Source organism: Chiloscyllium punctatum, chromosome 4 (assembly GCF_047496795.1).
Source record: "Chiloscyllium punctatum isolate Juve2018m chromosome 4, sChiPun1.3, whole genome shotgun sequence".
Lineage (NCBI taxonomy): Eukaryota > Metazoa > Chordata > Chondrichthyes > Orectolobiformes > Hemiscylliidae > Chiloscyllium > Chiloscyllium punctatum.
In genome coordinates this window covers 1,860,034-1,878,765 of record NC_092742.1, presented here as the reverse complement: position 1 = coordinate 1,878,765, position 18,732 = coordinate 1,860,034, and the positions used below count along the sequence as shown (strand labels likewise).

General features: G+C 47.3%; 1 protein-coding gene across 4 annotated transcripts in view; it reads left to right on the top strand.

The window, feature by feature from the left end:
- tmem63c (transmembrane protein 63C) overlaps positions 1-18,732 on the top strand; it is a 400,240-nt gene that overhangs the window by 294,811 nt on the left and 86,697 nt on the right. For all 4 annotated transcript variants that reach the window (XM_072567924.1, XM_072567925.1, XM_072567923.1 and 1 more), the window contains 5 exons: positions 665-771; positions 2,846-2,932; positions 4,159-4,224; positions 14,969-15,131; positions 15,417-15,522. In XM_072567924.1, the coding sequence (XP_072424025.1) occupies positions 665-771; positions 2,846-2,932; positions 4,159-4,224; positions 14,969-15,131; positions 15,417-15,522 (529 nt within the window). The remainder of the gene's footprint in view (positions 1-664; positions 772-2,845; positions 2,933-4,158; positions 4,225-14,968; positions 15,132-15,416; positions 15,523-18,732) is intronic.

The following is an 18,732-nucleotide window of genomic DNA, read 5'->3' as shown; positions in this document are numbered from 1 at the left end:
GGCTCTATTAGTGTTGTGGACCTGAGAGACGCTGTCACGGGGAGATGGATGTTCCTCAGTTCATTCCTTCAATTGTTCAACATTCTGTAACAAAATGTCTTCTTGTCACTCTCACTCATGGTGACCAACTCTCTTTGCACTCCATCTGGGGGACTGATATGCCCTGCACTGTACCTCAACGATTGTCTCTCCCCGTACTCTACCCAAGAGACTCCTTCCTGTGTTCTGTATCCCAGGTATTGGGTGTCCTCTCACTCTACACAGAGATCAGCCCTATGGTCTTTTGGGATTATTGCAATTTTACCTTACTTCAGAGATTGCCTCTCCTCACCCTGTACTGTCACTCCCATGCTGTATCCAGGACTGGCCTTCCATATAGTCCAATAGCTTCTTGCACTTCTCCTTAGCTGAGATGTTGCAGTGTCTGGCTGAGCTCTAGCTGCTCTGTGAATGGCTTGGATGCTTGTTTGTGACACAATGTGGGAAGAAATAAGGTATGAGATACAGGAATAGGTGATGAGGGCCTGATTGTTTGTTTTACAGGGTTTGCTGAACTTTGCATCCCCATCATTTCAAAAAGCTTTTTGAGTTTGCTGATACTGAGAGTGTTTTGCCCACGCATTCTAATTCTAATTTAGTCTTATCTCAACCTTCTCTTTTTCAGAATCCGATTGTAACACAGTTTTTCCCGACCCTGCTCCTGTGGACATTCTCTGTGCTCCTTCCATTCATTGTGTACTACTCTGCTATCTTTGAATCCCATTGGACGAGGTAAATGTGTGGCATTCACCTTTTCGATGTCTTGCCCATATGGAAACAGCTCTTTAAGTAAAATATATGTCTCTAATTTTCCAGCAAGAAGGTGAGGTTGACCTGATTGATTTTAAGATGATAGGGAGCAACTTTTAACACGAAAGATACTGGAAATTTGGAATGCTCTTCCCAAAAATGTTCTGGATGTTGTGCAGAGGTTGTAGGTTCTAAGGTTGAGATGCATTTTGGTTGAGTATCAGGTGGATGTAGAGAATGATGCCATGAACTAATTGAATGGCAGAACAGACCGGAGGAACTACATTACTTATCGATATTAATTAAGTCAATGAAGGTAAGCATGCAGGTACAGCAGGTAGTGAAGAAGGCTAATAGCATGCTGGTCTTCATAACAAGAGGGATTGAGTATAGAAGCAAAGAGGTTCTTCTGCAGCTGCACAGGGCCCTGGTGAGACCACACCTGGAGTAGTGTGTGCAGTTCTGGTCTCCAAATTTGAGGAAAGACATTCTGGCTATTGAGGGAGTGCAGCGTAGGTTCACGAGGTCAATTCCTGGAATGGCAGGATTGGACACTCTGGCAGGAGGAAACATGTTTCCGCTGATGGGTGAGTGCCGAACCAGAGGACACAGCTTAAAACTACGGGGTAGACTATTTAGGACAGAGATGAGGAGAAACTTCTTCACCCAGAGAGTGGTGGCTGTGTGGAATGCTCTGCCCCAGAGGGCAGTGGAGGCCCAGTCTCTGGATTCATTTAAGAAAGAGTTGGATAGAGCTCTCAGAGATAGTGGAATCAAGGGTTATGGGGGTAAGGCAGGAACAGGATACTGATTAAGGATGATCAGCCATGATCATATTGAATGGTGGTGCAGGCTCGAAGGGCAGAATGGCCTACTCCTGCATCTATTGTCTATTGTCTATTACATTTAAAGTTGTTATCAATTTTTGTAAATCCTGTCGCTGTTCTGTGGGCAGTCTGCATTTGTCGTTAGCTTGGCAGTTCTCCTTCCATCTGTTCAATTCTCCATCGTCTTATACCCCCAAAGCATTGGATTGTGACATTGACTTTTAAGATTATCAATATACTAAATTCAAACTTGATTGGAGTTTGGTATTTTTCAGGATATAATTTAAACTGATTGGCCTAATTTGAATCAGTTTTGTTGTTTCCAGGCAACCCAGCAAATCTAGCTTTTGAACAAGTATTACATTGTTACCTTATTCAGAACACTTGGTGCTCTCAGGTAGTTCTGCTAGCTTTTAACTCTCTTAAAGGTACAATACACCCACATCTTCATAACAGGGTGCAAGTCCACTGCTCCCTGAAAGGGGCAACACAGATGGATAAGGTGGTGAAGAAGGCATATGGCATTCTTGCCTTTGTGTGTCCGGGAAATTGACTATAAAAGTTGGTAAGTCATGTTGTAGCTGTATAAACTTCTGTTTGGCCACATTTAGAGTATTGAATGCAGTTGTGGTCACCACATGATAGGAGAGATGTGGAGGCTTTGGAGAGGATGCAAAAGAGGTTTACCAGGTTATCACCTGGATTGGAGTGTATCAGCATTAAGAAGAGATTGGACAACTTGGATTGCTATCGCTAGAGTGTTGGAGGCTGAGGAGTGACCTGATAGAAGTGTAATTGTGAGAGGCAGGGATAGGCTGAATAGTCTGAGCCTATATCCCAGAGTGGAAATGTCGAATACTAGGGAGGATAGATTTGAAATGAGAGGAGAATGTTTAATGGAGATGGGAAAGGCAAGTTTTTTTTTAACACAGAGCATGGTAAGTATCTGGAATGGTACAGCAGAAATGATAGTAACATTTAAGATGCATTTAGACAGACACATGAACAGGCAGTGAATTGATGGATACGGACCATGTGCAGCAGATAGGATTACTTTTGAATGGTATCATGGTTGGCACAGACTTGGTGAGATGAAGGGCCTGATTCTTACTGTGCAGCTCATTGTTCTATGCTCCGAAAATGTTTAAGTGCCATTGAGCGGAGCTCCTAAACATTACTTTCATTAAAGGCTGAACATTGTATTCACAATCTTGTTTTTGTTGTACCAGGTCAACTGAGAATCAAGTGACAATGCACAAGTGTTATTTCTTCCTGGTCTTTATGGTGATCATTCTGCCATCGCTTGGCCTGACCAGGTACTGACTCCATAATCAGGTCCCAGCCATCTACAAAGGGCAAACCACCCAGTCATTGGGGCAGGGATCCCCTCCTGCTCTGCTCAGCTCCCTCACTCACCAGGGGGCAGTGACCCCCCCCCCTCACACTGGGGGGCAGTGACCTCCCTCACATACCAGGGGCAGTGAGCCCCCCCACACACTGGGGGGGCAGTGACCTCCCCCTCACTCACCAGGGGGCAGTGACCTCCCCCTCACTCACCAGGGGGCAGTGACCTCCCCCTCACACTGGGGGGGCAGTGACCTCCCCCTCACTCACCAGGGGGCAGTGACCTCATTCACATACCAGGGGCAGTGAGCCCCCCCACACACTGGGGGGCAGTGACCTCCCCCTCACACTGGGGGGCAGTGACCTCATTCACATACCAGGGGGCAGTGACCTCCCCCTCACACTGGGGGGCAGTGACCTCCCCCTCACACTGGGGGGCAGTGACCTCCCCCTCACACTGGGGGGCAGTGACCTCATTCACATACCAGGGGCAGTGAGCCCCCCCACACACGGGGGGGGGCAGTGACACTCCCTCACATACTGGGGGCAGTGACTGCCCCCCCCACACACTGGGGGGCGGTGACCCACCCCCTTCACTCACCCGGGGGGCAGTGAGCCACCCTCCCTCACTCACTGGGGGGGCAGTGACCCTCCCTCACATACTGGGGGCAGTGACTGCCCCCCCACACACTGGGGGGCAGTGACCCTCCCTCACAGATTGGGGGCAGTGACAGCCTCCTCACTCACTGGGGGGGGGCAGTGACCCACACCCCTCACTAACCGGGGGGGCAGTGAGTGAGTCACCCCCCCCTCACTCACTGGGGGGCTGTGACCACCACCCCTCACTCATTGGCGGACAGTGATCCTCCCTCACACACTGGGGGGCAGTGACCCTCCCTCACACACTGGGGGACAGTGACCTCACCCTTACTCACCGGGGAGCAGTGACCCTCCCTCACACACTGGGGGGCAGTGACCCTCCACACTCACTGGGGGGCAGTGACCCCCCCCCCTCACTTACCGATGCCAGTAAACTCGCCCCCCCCCCCCCCCAACTCACTGGGGACAGTGTGCCCCTTCCTCAGTGTGGTCAGTTACCCGTCCCCACCACTCACATTGCTTATTTGCTGATATCAGGGATTCCTTCCTCCGGCATCTCAATCCTGACTTTAACATTTTCTGAACTTGTGTCTTCCAGTCTTGATGTCTTTTTCCGCTGGCTATTCGACATACATTTTCTAGATGAGGCAGATATCAAATTCCAGTGAGTATTTCTGACCTAAACTGCATCGATATTCTCTGGAGTTTGTAAAATTGAAAAACAATTTCCTTGAACCTTATGACATCCATGAAGAGACTCCTTGACAGGATAAATGCTGAGAGATTGTTTCCCCTTGGCTGGTGAACTCAGAGCACAGGAGCACAGTTTCAAGATAAGAGCTTGATCATTTAGGACTCAAATAATTGTGAATCTTTGGAATTCTATACCCTAGATGATTCTGGATGCTCCACCATTTTTACAGCAGGGATAGGCACAGATTTTTGATCTCATGGAATCAAGAGGTCTGGGGAATGGTTAATCCCAAGGTCGGCTCTGATTGTATTGAGTAATGGGGCAGGTTTGATGGGATGGATGGTGTGCTCCTGCTACTGTGTTTTTATGAACTGTGATTGTCTGAACCACTCCAGCCAAAGTGCAGGAGAGATGGAAATTCTGTGGCAGGTAACTCCCCTCAGATTTCCCCAAACTTGTTCCTTGTTCAAAGTTTTAAATAGGAGGGAGTTTATATACAGGTAGTTCTTCTACAAAGCGACAGATACATTCTTGTGTAATCCTGTACTATTGAAAAATTGTGATTTCAAAACAGCACTTAAAGTGTTGGCGATGTAATCGCGTTACATCCAACACATATTTTAAAAGTTTGTGCTTTAGAAACAGTGTTCATAATGCGTCAATCACATTATTGCAAATTCGCATTAACGAAACACGTGTTACAGCAAAATGAACTGTTCCTGACCGACTGTAGTTGTTGGTGAATGCTTCCAACTTCTTAATAGTATTCAGAGATGGACAATAAATACTGGCCTTGCTAGTGATGCCCATATTCCATAAATTAATCAGAAAAAACAACTTAATGAGGATTCAGACTCAATGTTGAGGACTCCGAGGGCTATTTCCTTCTGTTTACACCCCTGTGCCGATGGCTCAGCTAGGTCTGCCTTACTGGTACATCTGCTCCCAGGAGGACGAGTTCCAATACCGAACAACCCAGATGGCCTCCTTCTTCAAAGACTGCAATTTCCCCCCAGACGTGATCGACGATGCCCTCCACCGCATCTCCTCCACTTCCTGTTCCTCCGCCCTTGAGCCCCGTCCCTCCAATCACCACCAGGACAGAACCCCACTGGTCCTCACCTACCACCCCACCAACCTCCATGTACATCGTATCATCCATCGTCATTTCTGCCACCTCCAAACGGTCCCCACCACCAGGGATATATTTCCCTCCCCTCCCCTCCCCTATCAGCGTTCCAAAAAGACCACTCCCTCCGTGACTCCCTCGTCAGGTCCACACCCCCCACCAACCCAACCTCCACTCCCGGAACCTTCCCCTGCAACTGCAAGAAATGCAAAACTTGCGCCCACACCTCCCCCCTTACTTCCCTCCAAGGCCCCAAGGGATCCTTCCATATCTGCCACAAATTCACCTGCACCTCCACACACATCATTTACTGCATCTGCTGCACCCGATGTGGCCTCCTCTATATTGGGGAGACAGGCTGCCTATTTGTGGAACGTTTCAGAGAACACCTCTGGGACACCCGGACCAACCAACCCAACCACCCCGTGGCTCAACACTTCAACTCCCCCTCCCATTCCACCAAGGACATGCAGGTCCTTGGACTCCTCCATCGCCAGACCATAGCGACATGACAGCTGGAGGAAGAGCATCTCATCTTCCGCCTGGGAACCCTCCAACCACAAGGGATGAACTCAGATTTCTCCAGTTTCCTCATTTCCCCTCCCCCCACCTTGTCTCAGTCAAATCCCTCAAACTCAGCACCGCCTTCCTAACCTGCAATCTTCTTCCTGACCTCTCCGCCCCCACTCCACTCCAGCCTATCAACCTCACCTTGACCTCCCTCCACCTATCGCATTTCCAACGCCCCTCCCCCAAGTTCCTCCTCCCTACCTTTTATCTTATACTGCTTGGCACACTTTCCTCATTCCTGAAGAAGGGCTCATGCCCGAAACGTCGATCCTCCTGTTCCTTGGATGCTGCCTGACCTGCTGCGCTTTTCCAGCAACACATTTTCAGCCCTGCCTTACTGGTAGGCCAGGACTTAGCCAGGATGTGTCTGTAATATTGGCTGCCAGAATTAATTGAGTGAATATGCCTCTTAAAGGCACTTTCTTCATTGGTGTGTGGGATAGCTATTATAATTTTGGTAGAAGTCACTGTTAAATGCTGATGAGGAGAACCTTGCAGGGTCAAGTCTGGGTGATCCGACTGGTTTTATTTCTTGAGTGGAGGTGATGGTCTAGTGGTATGATTGCTCCTGACCGTTAGTCCTGAGACCCAGGTAATGTTCTAGGGACCTGGGTTCAAATCTGCCATGGTGATGACTATGAATCCATTACCAATTGTCAGAAAAATCACATCTCATTCACTGATGTCCTTGAGGGAAGGAAGCTGTCTTCCTGATCTGGTCTGGCCTACATGTGACTCTAGACCATAAGCAATGCTTTTTTTATTGATTCATTTTGTGGGATGTGGCCATCACTGGGTGGCCAGCATTTTTATTGCCCGTCACTAGCTGTCCTTGAGAAGGTGAGGGTGAGCTGCCTTCTTAAAGTGCTGCAGTCCCACCTGCTATGGGTCAACCCACACTGCCATTAAGGAGGAAATTCCAAGATTTTGATCGAGTGACAGTGTAAAAAAAGCAATATATTTACAAGTCAGGATGGAGAGTGACTTGGAGTGGAAGTTGAAGGCAGTGGTGTTCCTATATATCTGCTGCCCTTGTCCTTCTAGATGGAAGTGGTTGTGGGTTTGGAAGGTGCTTTCTGAGGATCTTTGGTGAATTTCTGTAGTGCATCTTTTGGATAATACACACTGCTGCTACTGAGCATCAGTGATGGAGGGAGTGGATGCTTGTGGATGTGGTGCCAATCAAGCGGCTGCTTTGTCCTGGATTGTGTCAAGCTTCTTGAGTGTTGTTGAGGCCTCACTCACCCAGGCAAGTGGGGAGTATTCCATCACACTCCTGACTTATGCCTTGTAGATGATGGACAGTTTTTGGGAAGTCAGGAGGTGAGTAACTTGCCGCAGTATTCCCAGTTTCTGACCTGCTCTTAGAGCTACTCTTTTTAATGTGGTGAGTCCAGTTAAGTTTCTGGTCAATGGTAACCAGCAGAATGTTGACAGTTGGGGATTTAGTGATGGTAGCACCACTGAATGTGAAGGAGCAGTGGTTAGATTGTCTCTTATTCGTGCTGGTAGTAGCCCACCATTTTGTGTGGCACGAATATTACTTGCCACTTGTCAGTCCAAGCCTGGATATTGTCCAGGTCTTATTGCATTTGGACACAGGCTGCTTCAGTGTCTGAGGAGTTGTGAATGGTGCTGAAGATTGTGCAATCATCAGCCAACATCCCCACTTCTGACCTTATGACGGAGGATAGGTCATTGATGTGCAGCTGAAGATGGTTGGGCCTAGGACACAACCCTGAGGAACTCCTGCAGAGATGTCCTGGAGCTGAGTTGACTGACCTCCAACAACCACATCTTCCTATATGCCAGGTATAACTCTAACCAGCATAGAGTTTGCCCCCTGATACCCATCACTTCCAGTTTTGCTAGGCCTCCTTGATGCCACACTTAGTTGAATGCAGCCTAGATGTCAAGGGCTGTCACTCTCCCCTCCCCTCTGGAATTCAGCTCTTTTGTCCATGTTTGAACCAAGGCTGTAATGAGGTCAGGAGCTGAGTGGCCCTGATGGAATCCAAACTGTGTGTCACTGAGCAGGTTATTGCTGAGCAGATGCTGCTTGATCGCGCTGTTGATGACACCTTCCATCACTTTACTGATGTTTGAGAGCAGACTGATAGGGCAGTAATTGGACGGGTTGGATTTGTCCTGCTTTTTATGCACAAGACATACCTGGGCAATTTTCCACATTGTCAGGTAGATGCCAGTGTTGTAACTGTACTGGGACAGCTTGATCAGGGGAGCAGCAAGTTCTGAAGCACATGTCTTCAGAGGAGGACATTGCTAGAATTTTATCGGAGCCCTCGCAGTATCAAGTGTCTCCAACTGTTTCTTGATATCACATGGAGTGAGTTGAATCGGCTGAAGGTTGGTAGCTGTGATGCGGGGGATCACTGGATGAGGCTGAGATGGATCATCCACTCGGCAGTTCTGGACGGATGTCCTTTTACACGGATGTACTGGCTCTTCCATCATTGAGGATGGGGATATTTGTGGAGCCTCCTCCTCCAGTAAGTTGTTTAGTCATCCATCATCATTCATGATTAGATGTGGCATGACTGCAGAGCCTCGATCTGATCCATTGGTTGTGGGATTGCTTAGTGTTGTCTATCACTTGCGACTTAAGCTGTTTGGTATGCAAATAGGCCTCATTCCTAATGAAGGGCTTTTGCCCGAATTGCCAATTTTCCTGCTCCTTGGATGCGGCCTGACCTGCTCTGCTTTTTCAGAACCACTCTAATCTTGACTCTAATCTCCAGCATCTGCAGTACCCACTTTCACCTATGCAAATAATCCTGTTTGGTGGCTTCACCACGTAGACATCTCATCTTAAGGTATGCCTGGTGCTGCTTCTGGCATGCCCTCCTACACTCTCCATTGAACCAAGGTTGATCCCCTGGCTTGATGGTAATGGTTGAGTGGGGGATATGCTGGGCCATGAGGTTACAGATTGTGTTGGAATACAATTCTGCTGCTGCCCACAGCGCCTCCTGAATCCCCAGTCTACAGTTACTAGATCTGTTCGAAGTCTGTCCCTTTGAACACGATGATAGTGCCACACAACACTCAAGGTGAAGATGGGGCTTTGTCTCCACAAGGACTGTGCACTGGTCACTCTTTCCGATACTGTCATGGACAGATGCCTTTGCAGCTGGCAGATTCGTAAGGATGAAGTCAAGTTGGTTCCCTCATCACCTGCCACAGACCCAGTCTAGCAGGTTTGTCTTTTAGGACCTGATCAGCTCGATCAGTAGTACTGCTGCTGAGCCAACTTGGTGGTGGACATTGAGATCCCCGACCCAGAGTACATGTTGTGCTTATGCCATCCTCAGTGCTTCTTCAAAGTGTTGTTCAACATGGAGGGGTACCGAGTTATCAGCTGAGGGAGGACGGTATGTGGTAATCAGCAGGAGGTTTCCTTGCCTGTGTTTAACTTCATGGGATCCAGAGTCAATGTTGACGATTCCCAGAACAACTCCCTCTTGAATGTATCCCACTTTGCTGCTACCTCTTCTGGGTCTGTCCAGCTGGTGAGACAGGACATATCCAGGGATAGTGATGGTGGCGTCTGGAACATTGTCTGTAAAGTATGATTCCATGAGTATGACTATGTCAGGCTGTCGCTTAATTAGTCTGTGAGACAGCTCTCTCAATTTTGGCACTAGCCCCCAAGATGTTAGTGAGGAGGTCTTTGCAGGGTTGACAGGGCTGTTTCATTCCTGGTGAAGGGCTTTTTCCCGAAACGTCGATTTCGAAGCTACTTGGATGCTGCCTGAACTGCTGTGCTCTTCCAGCACCACTAATCCAGAATCTGATTTCCAGCATCTGCAGTCATTGTTTTTACCTCATAGAACATAGAACATTACAGTGCAGAACAGACCATTCAGCCCTGGATGTTGCGCTGTGAACTAATCTTGCGCATCCCCCTACACTATCCCATCATCATCCATATGCTTATTCAAGGACTGTTTAAATCTCCCTAATGTGGCTGAGTTAATTACATTGGCAGGTTGGGCATTCCATGCCCTTACCACTCTCTGAGTAAGAACCTGCCTCTGACATCTGCCTTAAATCTATCACCCCTCAATTTGTAGCTATGCCCCCTCATACAAGCTGACATCATTATCCTAGGAGAAAGACTCTCACTGTCTACCCTATCTAATCCTCCGATCATCTTGTATGTCTCTATTAAATCCCCCTTACCTTCTTCTTTCCAATGAGGACAGACCCAAGTTCCTCAGCCTTTCCTCATAAGATCTTCCCTCCAGACCAGGCAACATCCTGGTAAATCTCCTCTGCACCTTTTCCACCAATGCTTCCACATCCTTCCCGAAATATGGCGACCAGAACTGTACACAATATTCCAAATGTGGCTGCTCCAGCATTTTGTACAGTTGCAGCATGACATTAAGGCTCCGGAACTCAATCCCTCTACCAATGTAGAGGAGACCGCATCGGGAGCAACGGATACAATAAATGATATTAGTGGATGTACAAGTAAAACTTTGATGGATGTGGAAGGCTCCTTTAGGGCCTTGGATAGAGGTGAGAGGAGGTGTGGGCGCAGGTTTTACAGTTCCTGCGGTGGCAGGGGAAAGTGCCAGGATTGGAGGGTGGGTTGTAGGGGGGGCTCTTCCTCCGCTACATTGATGACTGCATTGGCGCCACCTCGTGCTCCCGCGAGGAGGTTGAGCAATTCATCAACTTCACCAACACATTCCACCCTGACCTTAAATTTACCTGAACCATCTCTGACACCTCCCTCCCCTTCCTGGACCTCTCCATCTCCATTAATGACAACCGACTTGACACTGACATTTTTTACAAACCCACCGACTCCCATAGCTACCTGGATTACACCTCTTCCCACCCTACCTCTTGCAAAAATGCCATCCCGTATTCCCAATTCCTCCGCCTCCGCCGGATCTGCTTCCAGGAGGACCAGTTCCACCACAGAACACACCAGATGGCCTCCTTCTTTAGAGACCGCAATTTCCCTTCCCACGTGGTTAAAGATGCCCTCCAACGCATCTCGTCTACATCCCGCACCTCCGCCCTCAGACCCCACCCCTCCAACCGTAACAAGGACAGAACGCCCCTGGTGCTCACATTCCACCCTACAAACCTTCGCATAAACCAAATCATCCGCCGACATTTCCGCCACCTCCAAACAGACCCCACTACCAGGGATATATTTCCCTCCCCACCCCTTTCCGCCTTCCACAAAGACCGTTCCCTCCGTGACTACCTGGGCAGGTCCACGCCCCCCTACAACCCACCCTCCCATCCTGGCACTTTCCTCTGCCACCGCAGGAACTGTAAAACCTGCGCCCACACCTCCTCCCTCACCTCTATCCAAGGCCCTAAAGGAGCCTTCCACATCCATCAACGTTTTACTTGCATATCCACTAATATCATTTATTGTATCCGTTGCTCCCGATGCGGTCTCCTCTACATTGGGGAGACTGGGCGCTTCCTAGCAGAGCGCTTTAGGGAACATCTCAGGGACACCCACACCAATCAACCACACCGCCCCGTGGCCCAACATTTCAACTCCCCCTCCCACTCTGCCGAGGACATGGAGGTCCTTGGGCCTCCTTCACCGCCGCTCCCTCACCACCCGACGCCTGGAGGAAGAACGCCTCATCTTCCGCCTCGGAACACTTCAACCCCAGGGCATCAATGTGGACTTCAACAGTTTCCTCATTTCTCCTTCCCCCACCTCACCCTAGTTCTAAACTTCCAGCTCAGTAACTGTCCACATAACTTGTCCGGACTTGTCCTACCTGCCTATCTTCTTTTCCACCTATCCACTCCACCCTCTCCTCCTTGACCTATCACCTTCATCCCCTCCCCCATTGTACTCTATGCTACTTTCTCCCCACCCCCACCCTCCTCTAGCTTATCTCTCCACCCTTCAGGCTCACTGCCTTTATTCCTGATGAAGGGCTTTTGCCCGAAATGTTGATTTCGAAGCTACTTGGATGCTGCCTGAACTGCTGTGCTCTTCCAGCACCACTAATCCAGAATCTGGTTTCCAGCATCTGTAGTCATTGTTTTTACCCTCTACCAATGAAACCTAACACACCGTATGCCTTCTTAACAGCACTATCCACCTGGGTGGCAACTTTCAGGGATCTATGTACATGGACTCCAAGATCCCTCAGCACATCCACACTATCAAGAATCTTTCCATTGACCCAGTACTCTGCCTTCCTGTTATTCTTCCCAAAGGGAACCACCTCACATTTATTAGATTAGATTACTTACAGTGTGGAAACAGGCCCTTCGGCCCAACAAGTCCACACCGCCCCGCCGAAGCGCAACCCACCCATACCCCTACATCTACCCCTTACCTAACACTACGGGCAATTTAGTATGGCCAATTCACCTGACCTGCACATCTTTGTGGGAGGAAACCGGAGCACCCGGAGGAAACCCACGCAGACACGGGGAGAATGTGCAAACTCCCCACAGAGAGTCGCCTGAGGCGGGAATTGAACCCGGGTCTCTGGCGTTGTGAGGCAGCAGTGCTAACCACTGTGCCACCGTGCCGCCCATTTATCTGCATTGAATTCCATTTGCCACCTCTCAGTCCAATTCTGCAGTTTATCCAAGTCCCCCTGCAACCTGCAATATTCTTCCAAACTGTCCACCACTCCACCACCTTCATGTCATCTGCAAATTTACTAATCTATCCACCTATGCCTGCGTTAAATCATTTATAAAAATGACAAACAGCAGTAATCCCAAAACGGACCTTTGTGGCACACCACTAGTAACTGGACTCCAGACTGAATATTTTCATCAACCATCACTCAGTGCCTTCTTACAGAAAGCCAGCTTCTAATCCAAACTGCTAAATCACCCTCAATCCCATGCCTCTGCATTTTCTCAAACAGCATACCATGTGGAACCTTATCAAAGGCTTTCCTGAAGTCTATGTATACCACGTCAACTGCTCTACACTTATCCACATGCTTGGTCACCTCAAAAAACTGAAATGAGGCTTTTGAGACATGACCTGCCCTTGACGAAACCATTTTAACAATCTGCAATCAAATTGTTGCTTGCTAGATGATTATAAATCTTATCTCTTATAATCCTTTCCAAATCTTTTCCTATACCAGATATAAGGCTCACTGGTTTATAATCACCTCGGTCATCTCTACTGCCCTTCTTGAACAAGGGCACAACATTTGCAATCCTCCAGTTCTCTGGTACTAAACCTGTAGCCAATGACGACTCCAAGGATCGAGGCCAAAGGCTCCAATCTCTTCTCTAGCTTCCCAGAGAATCCTTGGTTAAATCCTATGTGGCCCAGGGGACCTATCTACTTTCACACCTTCTAGAATTGATAATACCGCCCCCTTACTAACCTCAATCCTTTCTAGCCTAATATCTTGTATCTCAGTCTTCTCCTCCACAATATTCTCCTTTTTCTGAGTGAAAACGGATGAGAAACATTTGTTTAGCACCTTTCTGATCTCCACAGGGTCCACACACAAATTCCCACTTCTGTTTTTGATATTCCCTATTCCTACCCTTAGTCATCCTTTTATTCCTCACATACCGATAGAAAGCTTTAGGGTTCTCCTTTATTCTACCTGCTAATGACTGCTCATATCCCCTCCTTGCTCTTCTTAACTCTGTCTTTAAATCCTTCCGAGCTACTCTGTAACTCTCCATCGCCTCATCTGAATCATCTCGTCTCAATGTCACATCAGCCTCCCTCTTCTGCTTAACAAGAGATACAATTTATTTCGAAGACCATAGTTCCCTGACCTTATCACTTCCTTGCTGCCTGACAGGGACATACCTATCAAGGACACACAATATCTCTTCCTTAAGCCAGCTCCACATTTCGATTGTCCCCATCCCCTGCATTTTGCTATCCCATTCTATGCCTCCTAAGTCTTGCCTATTTGCATGATAATTGCCCTTCCCCCATCTATAACTGTTTCCCTGTGGCATGTACCTATCCCTTTCCATCACTAAACTAAACGTAACTGAATTATGGTCACTCTCTTCAAAGTGCTCACCTACCACTAAATCAAACACCTGACCTGGTTCATTACCAAGCAGCAGATCCAGTGTGGCCTCCCCTCTTGTTGGCCCTTTGACATACTGTATTGGGAAACCCTCCTGCACATATTGGACAAAAACGGATCCATCCAATATTCAGCCATTGTCTTTTCCACTGCCTAGTTTGATGCCGGATGATCCATTCTTTTGCATTTCTTTATGAAAGAACATGTTTGACTCTGGGCAATTAGGGATGGGCAATAAATGCTGGCCTAGCCAATGACACCTACATCCTGTGAATGAATTTAAAAAAAAATTGTGGCAACTTGATACTGTGGGTCTTGCTTGGTCATTTCAGAGCTGGGTAAGAGTTAGCCACATTGCCATGGCAATCCAGTGAAATGTAGACCAGATCAGGTTTGGATGGAAGGTTTCTATCCCAGAAGAGTGTGGTGCTGGAAAAGCACAGCAGGTCAGGCAGTATTAGGAATTCCTGATGAGGGGCTTTTGCCCAAAACATCGACTCTCCTGCTCCTCAGATGCTGCCTGACCCACTGTGCTTTTCCGGCACCATACTCTTGATTCAAATCTCCAGCATCTGCAATCCTCACTTTCTACCCCAGAAGGACATTGGTGAACTAGATGGATTATTACAATGATCAGGCAGTTTCATGACTTTCTGAGACTTTCTTTTATGCCAGAATTTTAATTGATTGAATTTAAAATCTGCTCTCCTGGGATTGGAACTCAAGTCTTCTCCTGTGCGTGAGTCCAGACCTCTGAAGAAACATTCCCACATGTTATTGTTTCCATAATTCACTTTTGGATATTGATTCTACATATAAACCACCTAAACCCCTCAGTTAAACTCTAGTAACTCTTCTTGGGTACCACTCATTCTCCAAGTAAACCAGCTTGTTTAGAGTAGTTTGTGACATACTGAGAGGGCTAAATTTCCCAATGTAAATTACTCGTTTCCTTCTGTTGTAGATGTGTCTTTCTCCCAGATAATGGAGCTTTCTTTGTTAACTACGTGATAACATCCAGTTTGATTGGCACAGCGATGGAATTGCTACGCATCCCAGGGCTGCTGGTATACACAGCACGACTTGCTTTTGCTAAATCGAAGGCTGAGCAAATACATGTGAAAAAGGTAAAGGTCTAAGAATGATCCCAGGATTCTCTTGTGTGATAAAAGTATACAATACATTAACAAGTCGCTGCATTTGGCACTGAATAGCCTGTATATACCTCAGTATCTTGGGGGAGCTTTTGGAATCGGATTGGTGCTAAGATTCCCTACATCAGGAGTTCACACATCTAATTTCTGAGGAACCTATCTTTTAATTGGCGGGTATCTGATGATTGTGAATGTTCAATGCTTTTTGATTCTAAATGCTTCTCTAATTCTATTCTACTTCTCCACCTCTCTCTCTAGAATCAGGCCTACGAATATCAGTTTGGGCTAGAATATGCTTGGACAATGTGTATATTTGCTGTTGTGATGACGTACAGCATTACATGTCCAATAATTGTTCCCTTTGGTGAGTGCCCCTGATTAACTGTGTTCTGTGAGTAAGTGTCTATAAATATGGCCTGCAAATGCTATTATGTCCTTTGTGAACTGTGCTGGCTCGAATTGAACCCTGAAATGAGATGGAATGTGAAACAAAAAACACTTTGTATTTGAAGAACCCCCACCCTCCCATCTCCTTGAGATAAGGACAAACTTTCTCTTCCCCTTTTTCACCTTTCATTAGCCTTTCACTGTATCTAAGTAATCAGATTGCTGTGCATTGGAGGAGCAGAAACATCTTCCAACTAAATATTGGGAATACGCAAACCCTGCCACAAACTGCATTCCTGAGTACCACACTCCAACCTTTACCCTTGTAATTGCCTGAGGCTGAACCAAACTGTTCACAAACTTGGTGCCAAATCTGACCTGAGGATGATCTCCTGACCATATAACTAAACCACATTCACAGAGTCATAGAGATGTACAACACATAAACAGACCCTTCGGTTCCAACCCGTCCATGCCGACCAGATATCCCAACCCAATCTAGTCCCACCTGCCAGCACCCGGCCCATATCCCTCTAAACCCTTCCCATTCATATACTCATCCAAATGCTTCTTAAATGTTGCAGTTGTACCAGCCTCCACCACTTCCTCTGGCAGCTCATTCCATACACGCACCACCCTCTGTGTGAAAGAGTTGCCCCTTAGGTCTCTTTTATATCTTTCCCCTCTCACCCTAAACCTATGCCCTCTAGTTCTGGACTCCCCGACCCCAGGGAAAAGACTTTGCCTATTTACCCTATCCATGCCCCTCATGATTTTATAAACCTCTATAAGGTCACCCCTCAGTCTTCGAAGCTCCAGGGAAAATAGCCCCAGCCTGTTCAGCCTCTCCCTGTAGCTCAAATCCTCCAGCCCTGGCAACATCCTTGTAAATCTTTTATGAATGCTTTCAAGTTTCACAACATACTTCCAGTTGGAAGGAGACCAGAATTGCACGCAATATTCCAAAACTAGCCTAAACTGCATCCTGTACAGCTGCAACATGACCTCGCAGCTCCTGTACTCAATGCTCTGACCAATAAAGGAAAGCATACCAAATGCCTTCTTCACTATCCTATCGACCTGCGACTCCACTTTCAAGCAGCTATGAACCTGTCCTCCAAGGTCTCTTTGTTCAGCAACACTCCCTCGGACCTTACCATTAAGTGTATAAGTCCTGCTAAGGTTTGCTTTCCCAAAATGCAATACCTTGCATTTATCTGAATTAAACTCCATTTGCCACTTCTCAGCCCATTGGCCCATCTGATCAAGATCCCGTTGTAATCTGAGGTAACTTTCTTCGCTGTCCACTGCAATTTTGGTGTCATCTGCAAACTTATTAACTATACCTGTTATGCTCATATCCAAATTATTTCGATAAATGACAAAAAGTAGAGGACCCAGCACCGATCCTTGTGGCACTCCACTGGTCACAGGCCTCCAGTCTGAAAAACAACCCTCCACCACCACCCTCTGTCTTCTACCTTTGAGCCAGTTCTGTATCCAAATGGCTAGTTCTCCCTGTATTCCGTGAGATCTAACCTTGCTAATCAGTCTCCCATGGGGAACCTTGTCAAGTGCCTTACTGAAGTGCATATAGATCATATCTACCACTCTGCCCTCATCAATCTTCTTTGTTGCTTCTTCAAAAAACTCAATCAAGTTTGTGAGACGTGGTTTTCCACGCACAAAGCCATGTTGACTATCCCTAATCAGTCCTTGCCTTTCCAAATACATGTACATCCTGTCCCTCAGGATTCCCTCCAACAACTTGCCCACCACCGACGTCACGCTCACTGGTCTATAGTTCCCTGGCTTGTCCTTACATAAAACATAGGACATAGAACATTACAGCGCAGTACAGGCCCTTTGGCCCTCGATGTTGCGCCAGCCTGTCATACCAATCTGAAGTCCATCTAACCTACACTATTCCAGGTAAAAACAATGACTGCAGATGCTGGAAACCAGATTCTGGATTAGTGGTGCTGGAAGAGCACAGCAGTTCAGGCAGCATCCAAGGAGCTTCGAAATCGGTGTTTCAGGCAAAAGCCCTTCTTGTCCAACGATGATTTAAATGTACTTAACGTTGGCGAATCTACTATCATTGCAGGCAAAGCATTCCATACCCTTACTACTTTCTTAATAAGGAAACTACCTCTGATATCTGTCCTATATCTATCATCCCTCAATTTAAAGCTATGCCCCCTTGTGCTCACCGCCACCATATACTTGGAATAAGGCTCTCCCTGTCTACCCTATCTAACCCTCTGATTATCTTGTATGTCTCTATTAAGTCACCTCTCAACCTTCTTCTCTCCAATGAAAACAGCCTCAAGTTCCTCAGACTTTCCTCGTAAGACCTTCCCTCCATACCAGGCAACATCCTCGTAAATCTCCTCTGCACCCTTTCCAAAGCTTCCACATCCTTCTTATAATGCGGTGACCAGAACTGTACACAAGACTCCAATTGCGGCCGCACCAGAGTTTTGTACAGATGTAGCTTAACCTCATGGTTCCTGAACTCGATCTCTCTATTAATAAAAGCTAAAACACTGTATGCCTTCTTAACAACCCTGTCAACCTGGGTGGCAACTTTCAAAGATCTGTGTACCTGGACACTGGGATCTCTCTGCTCATCTGCACTACCAAGAATCTTACCATTAGCCCAGTACTTTGCATTCCGGTTACTCCGACCAAAGTGTATCACCTCACACTTGTCCACATTCAACTCCATTTGCCACCTCTCAGCCCAGCTCTGCAGCTTATCTATGTCTCTCTGCAACCTACAACATCCTTCGTCACTATTCACAACTCCACTGTCCTTTCTACCCTTCTTAAACAGTGGCACCACGTTAGCCAACCTCCAGTCTTCTGGCACCTCACCTGTGACTATTGATGATAAAAATATCTCAGCAAGAGGCCCAGCAATCACTTTCCTAGCTTACCACAGAGTTCTAGGGTATACCTGATCAGGTCCTGGGAATTTATCCACCTTTATGCGTTTCAAGACATACAGCACTTCCTCCTCTGTAATATGGACATTTTGCAAGATGTCACCATCTATTTCCCTATAGTCTATATCTTCCATATCCTTTTCCACAGTAAATACTGATGCAAAATGCTCATTTAGTATCTCGCCCATTTTCTGCGGCTCCACACAAAGGCCGCCTTGCTGATCTTTGAGGTGCCC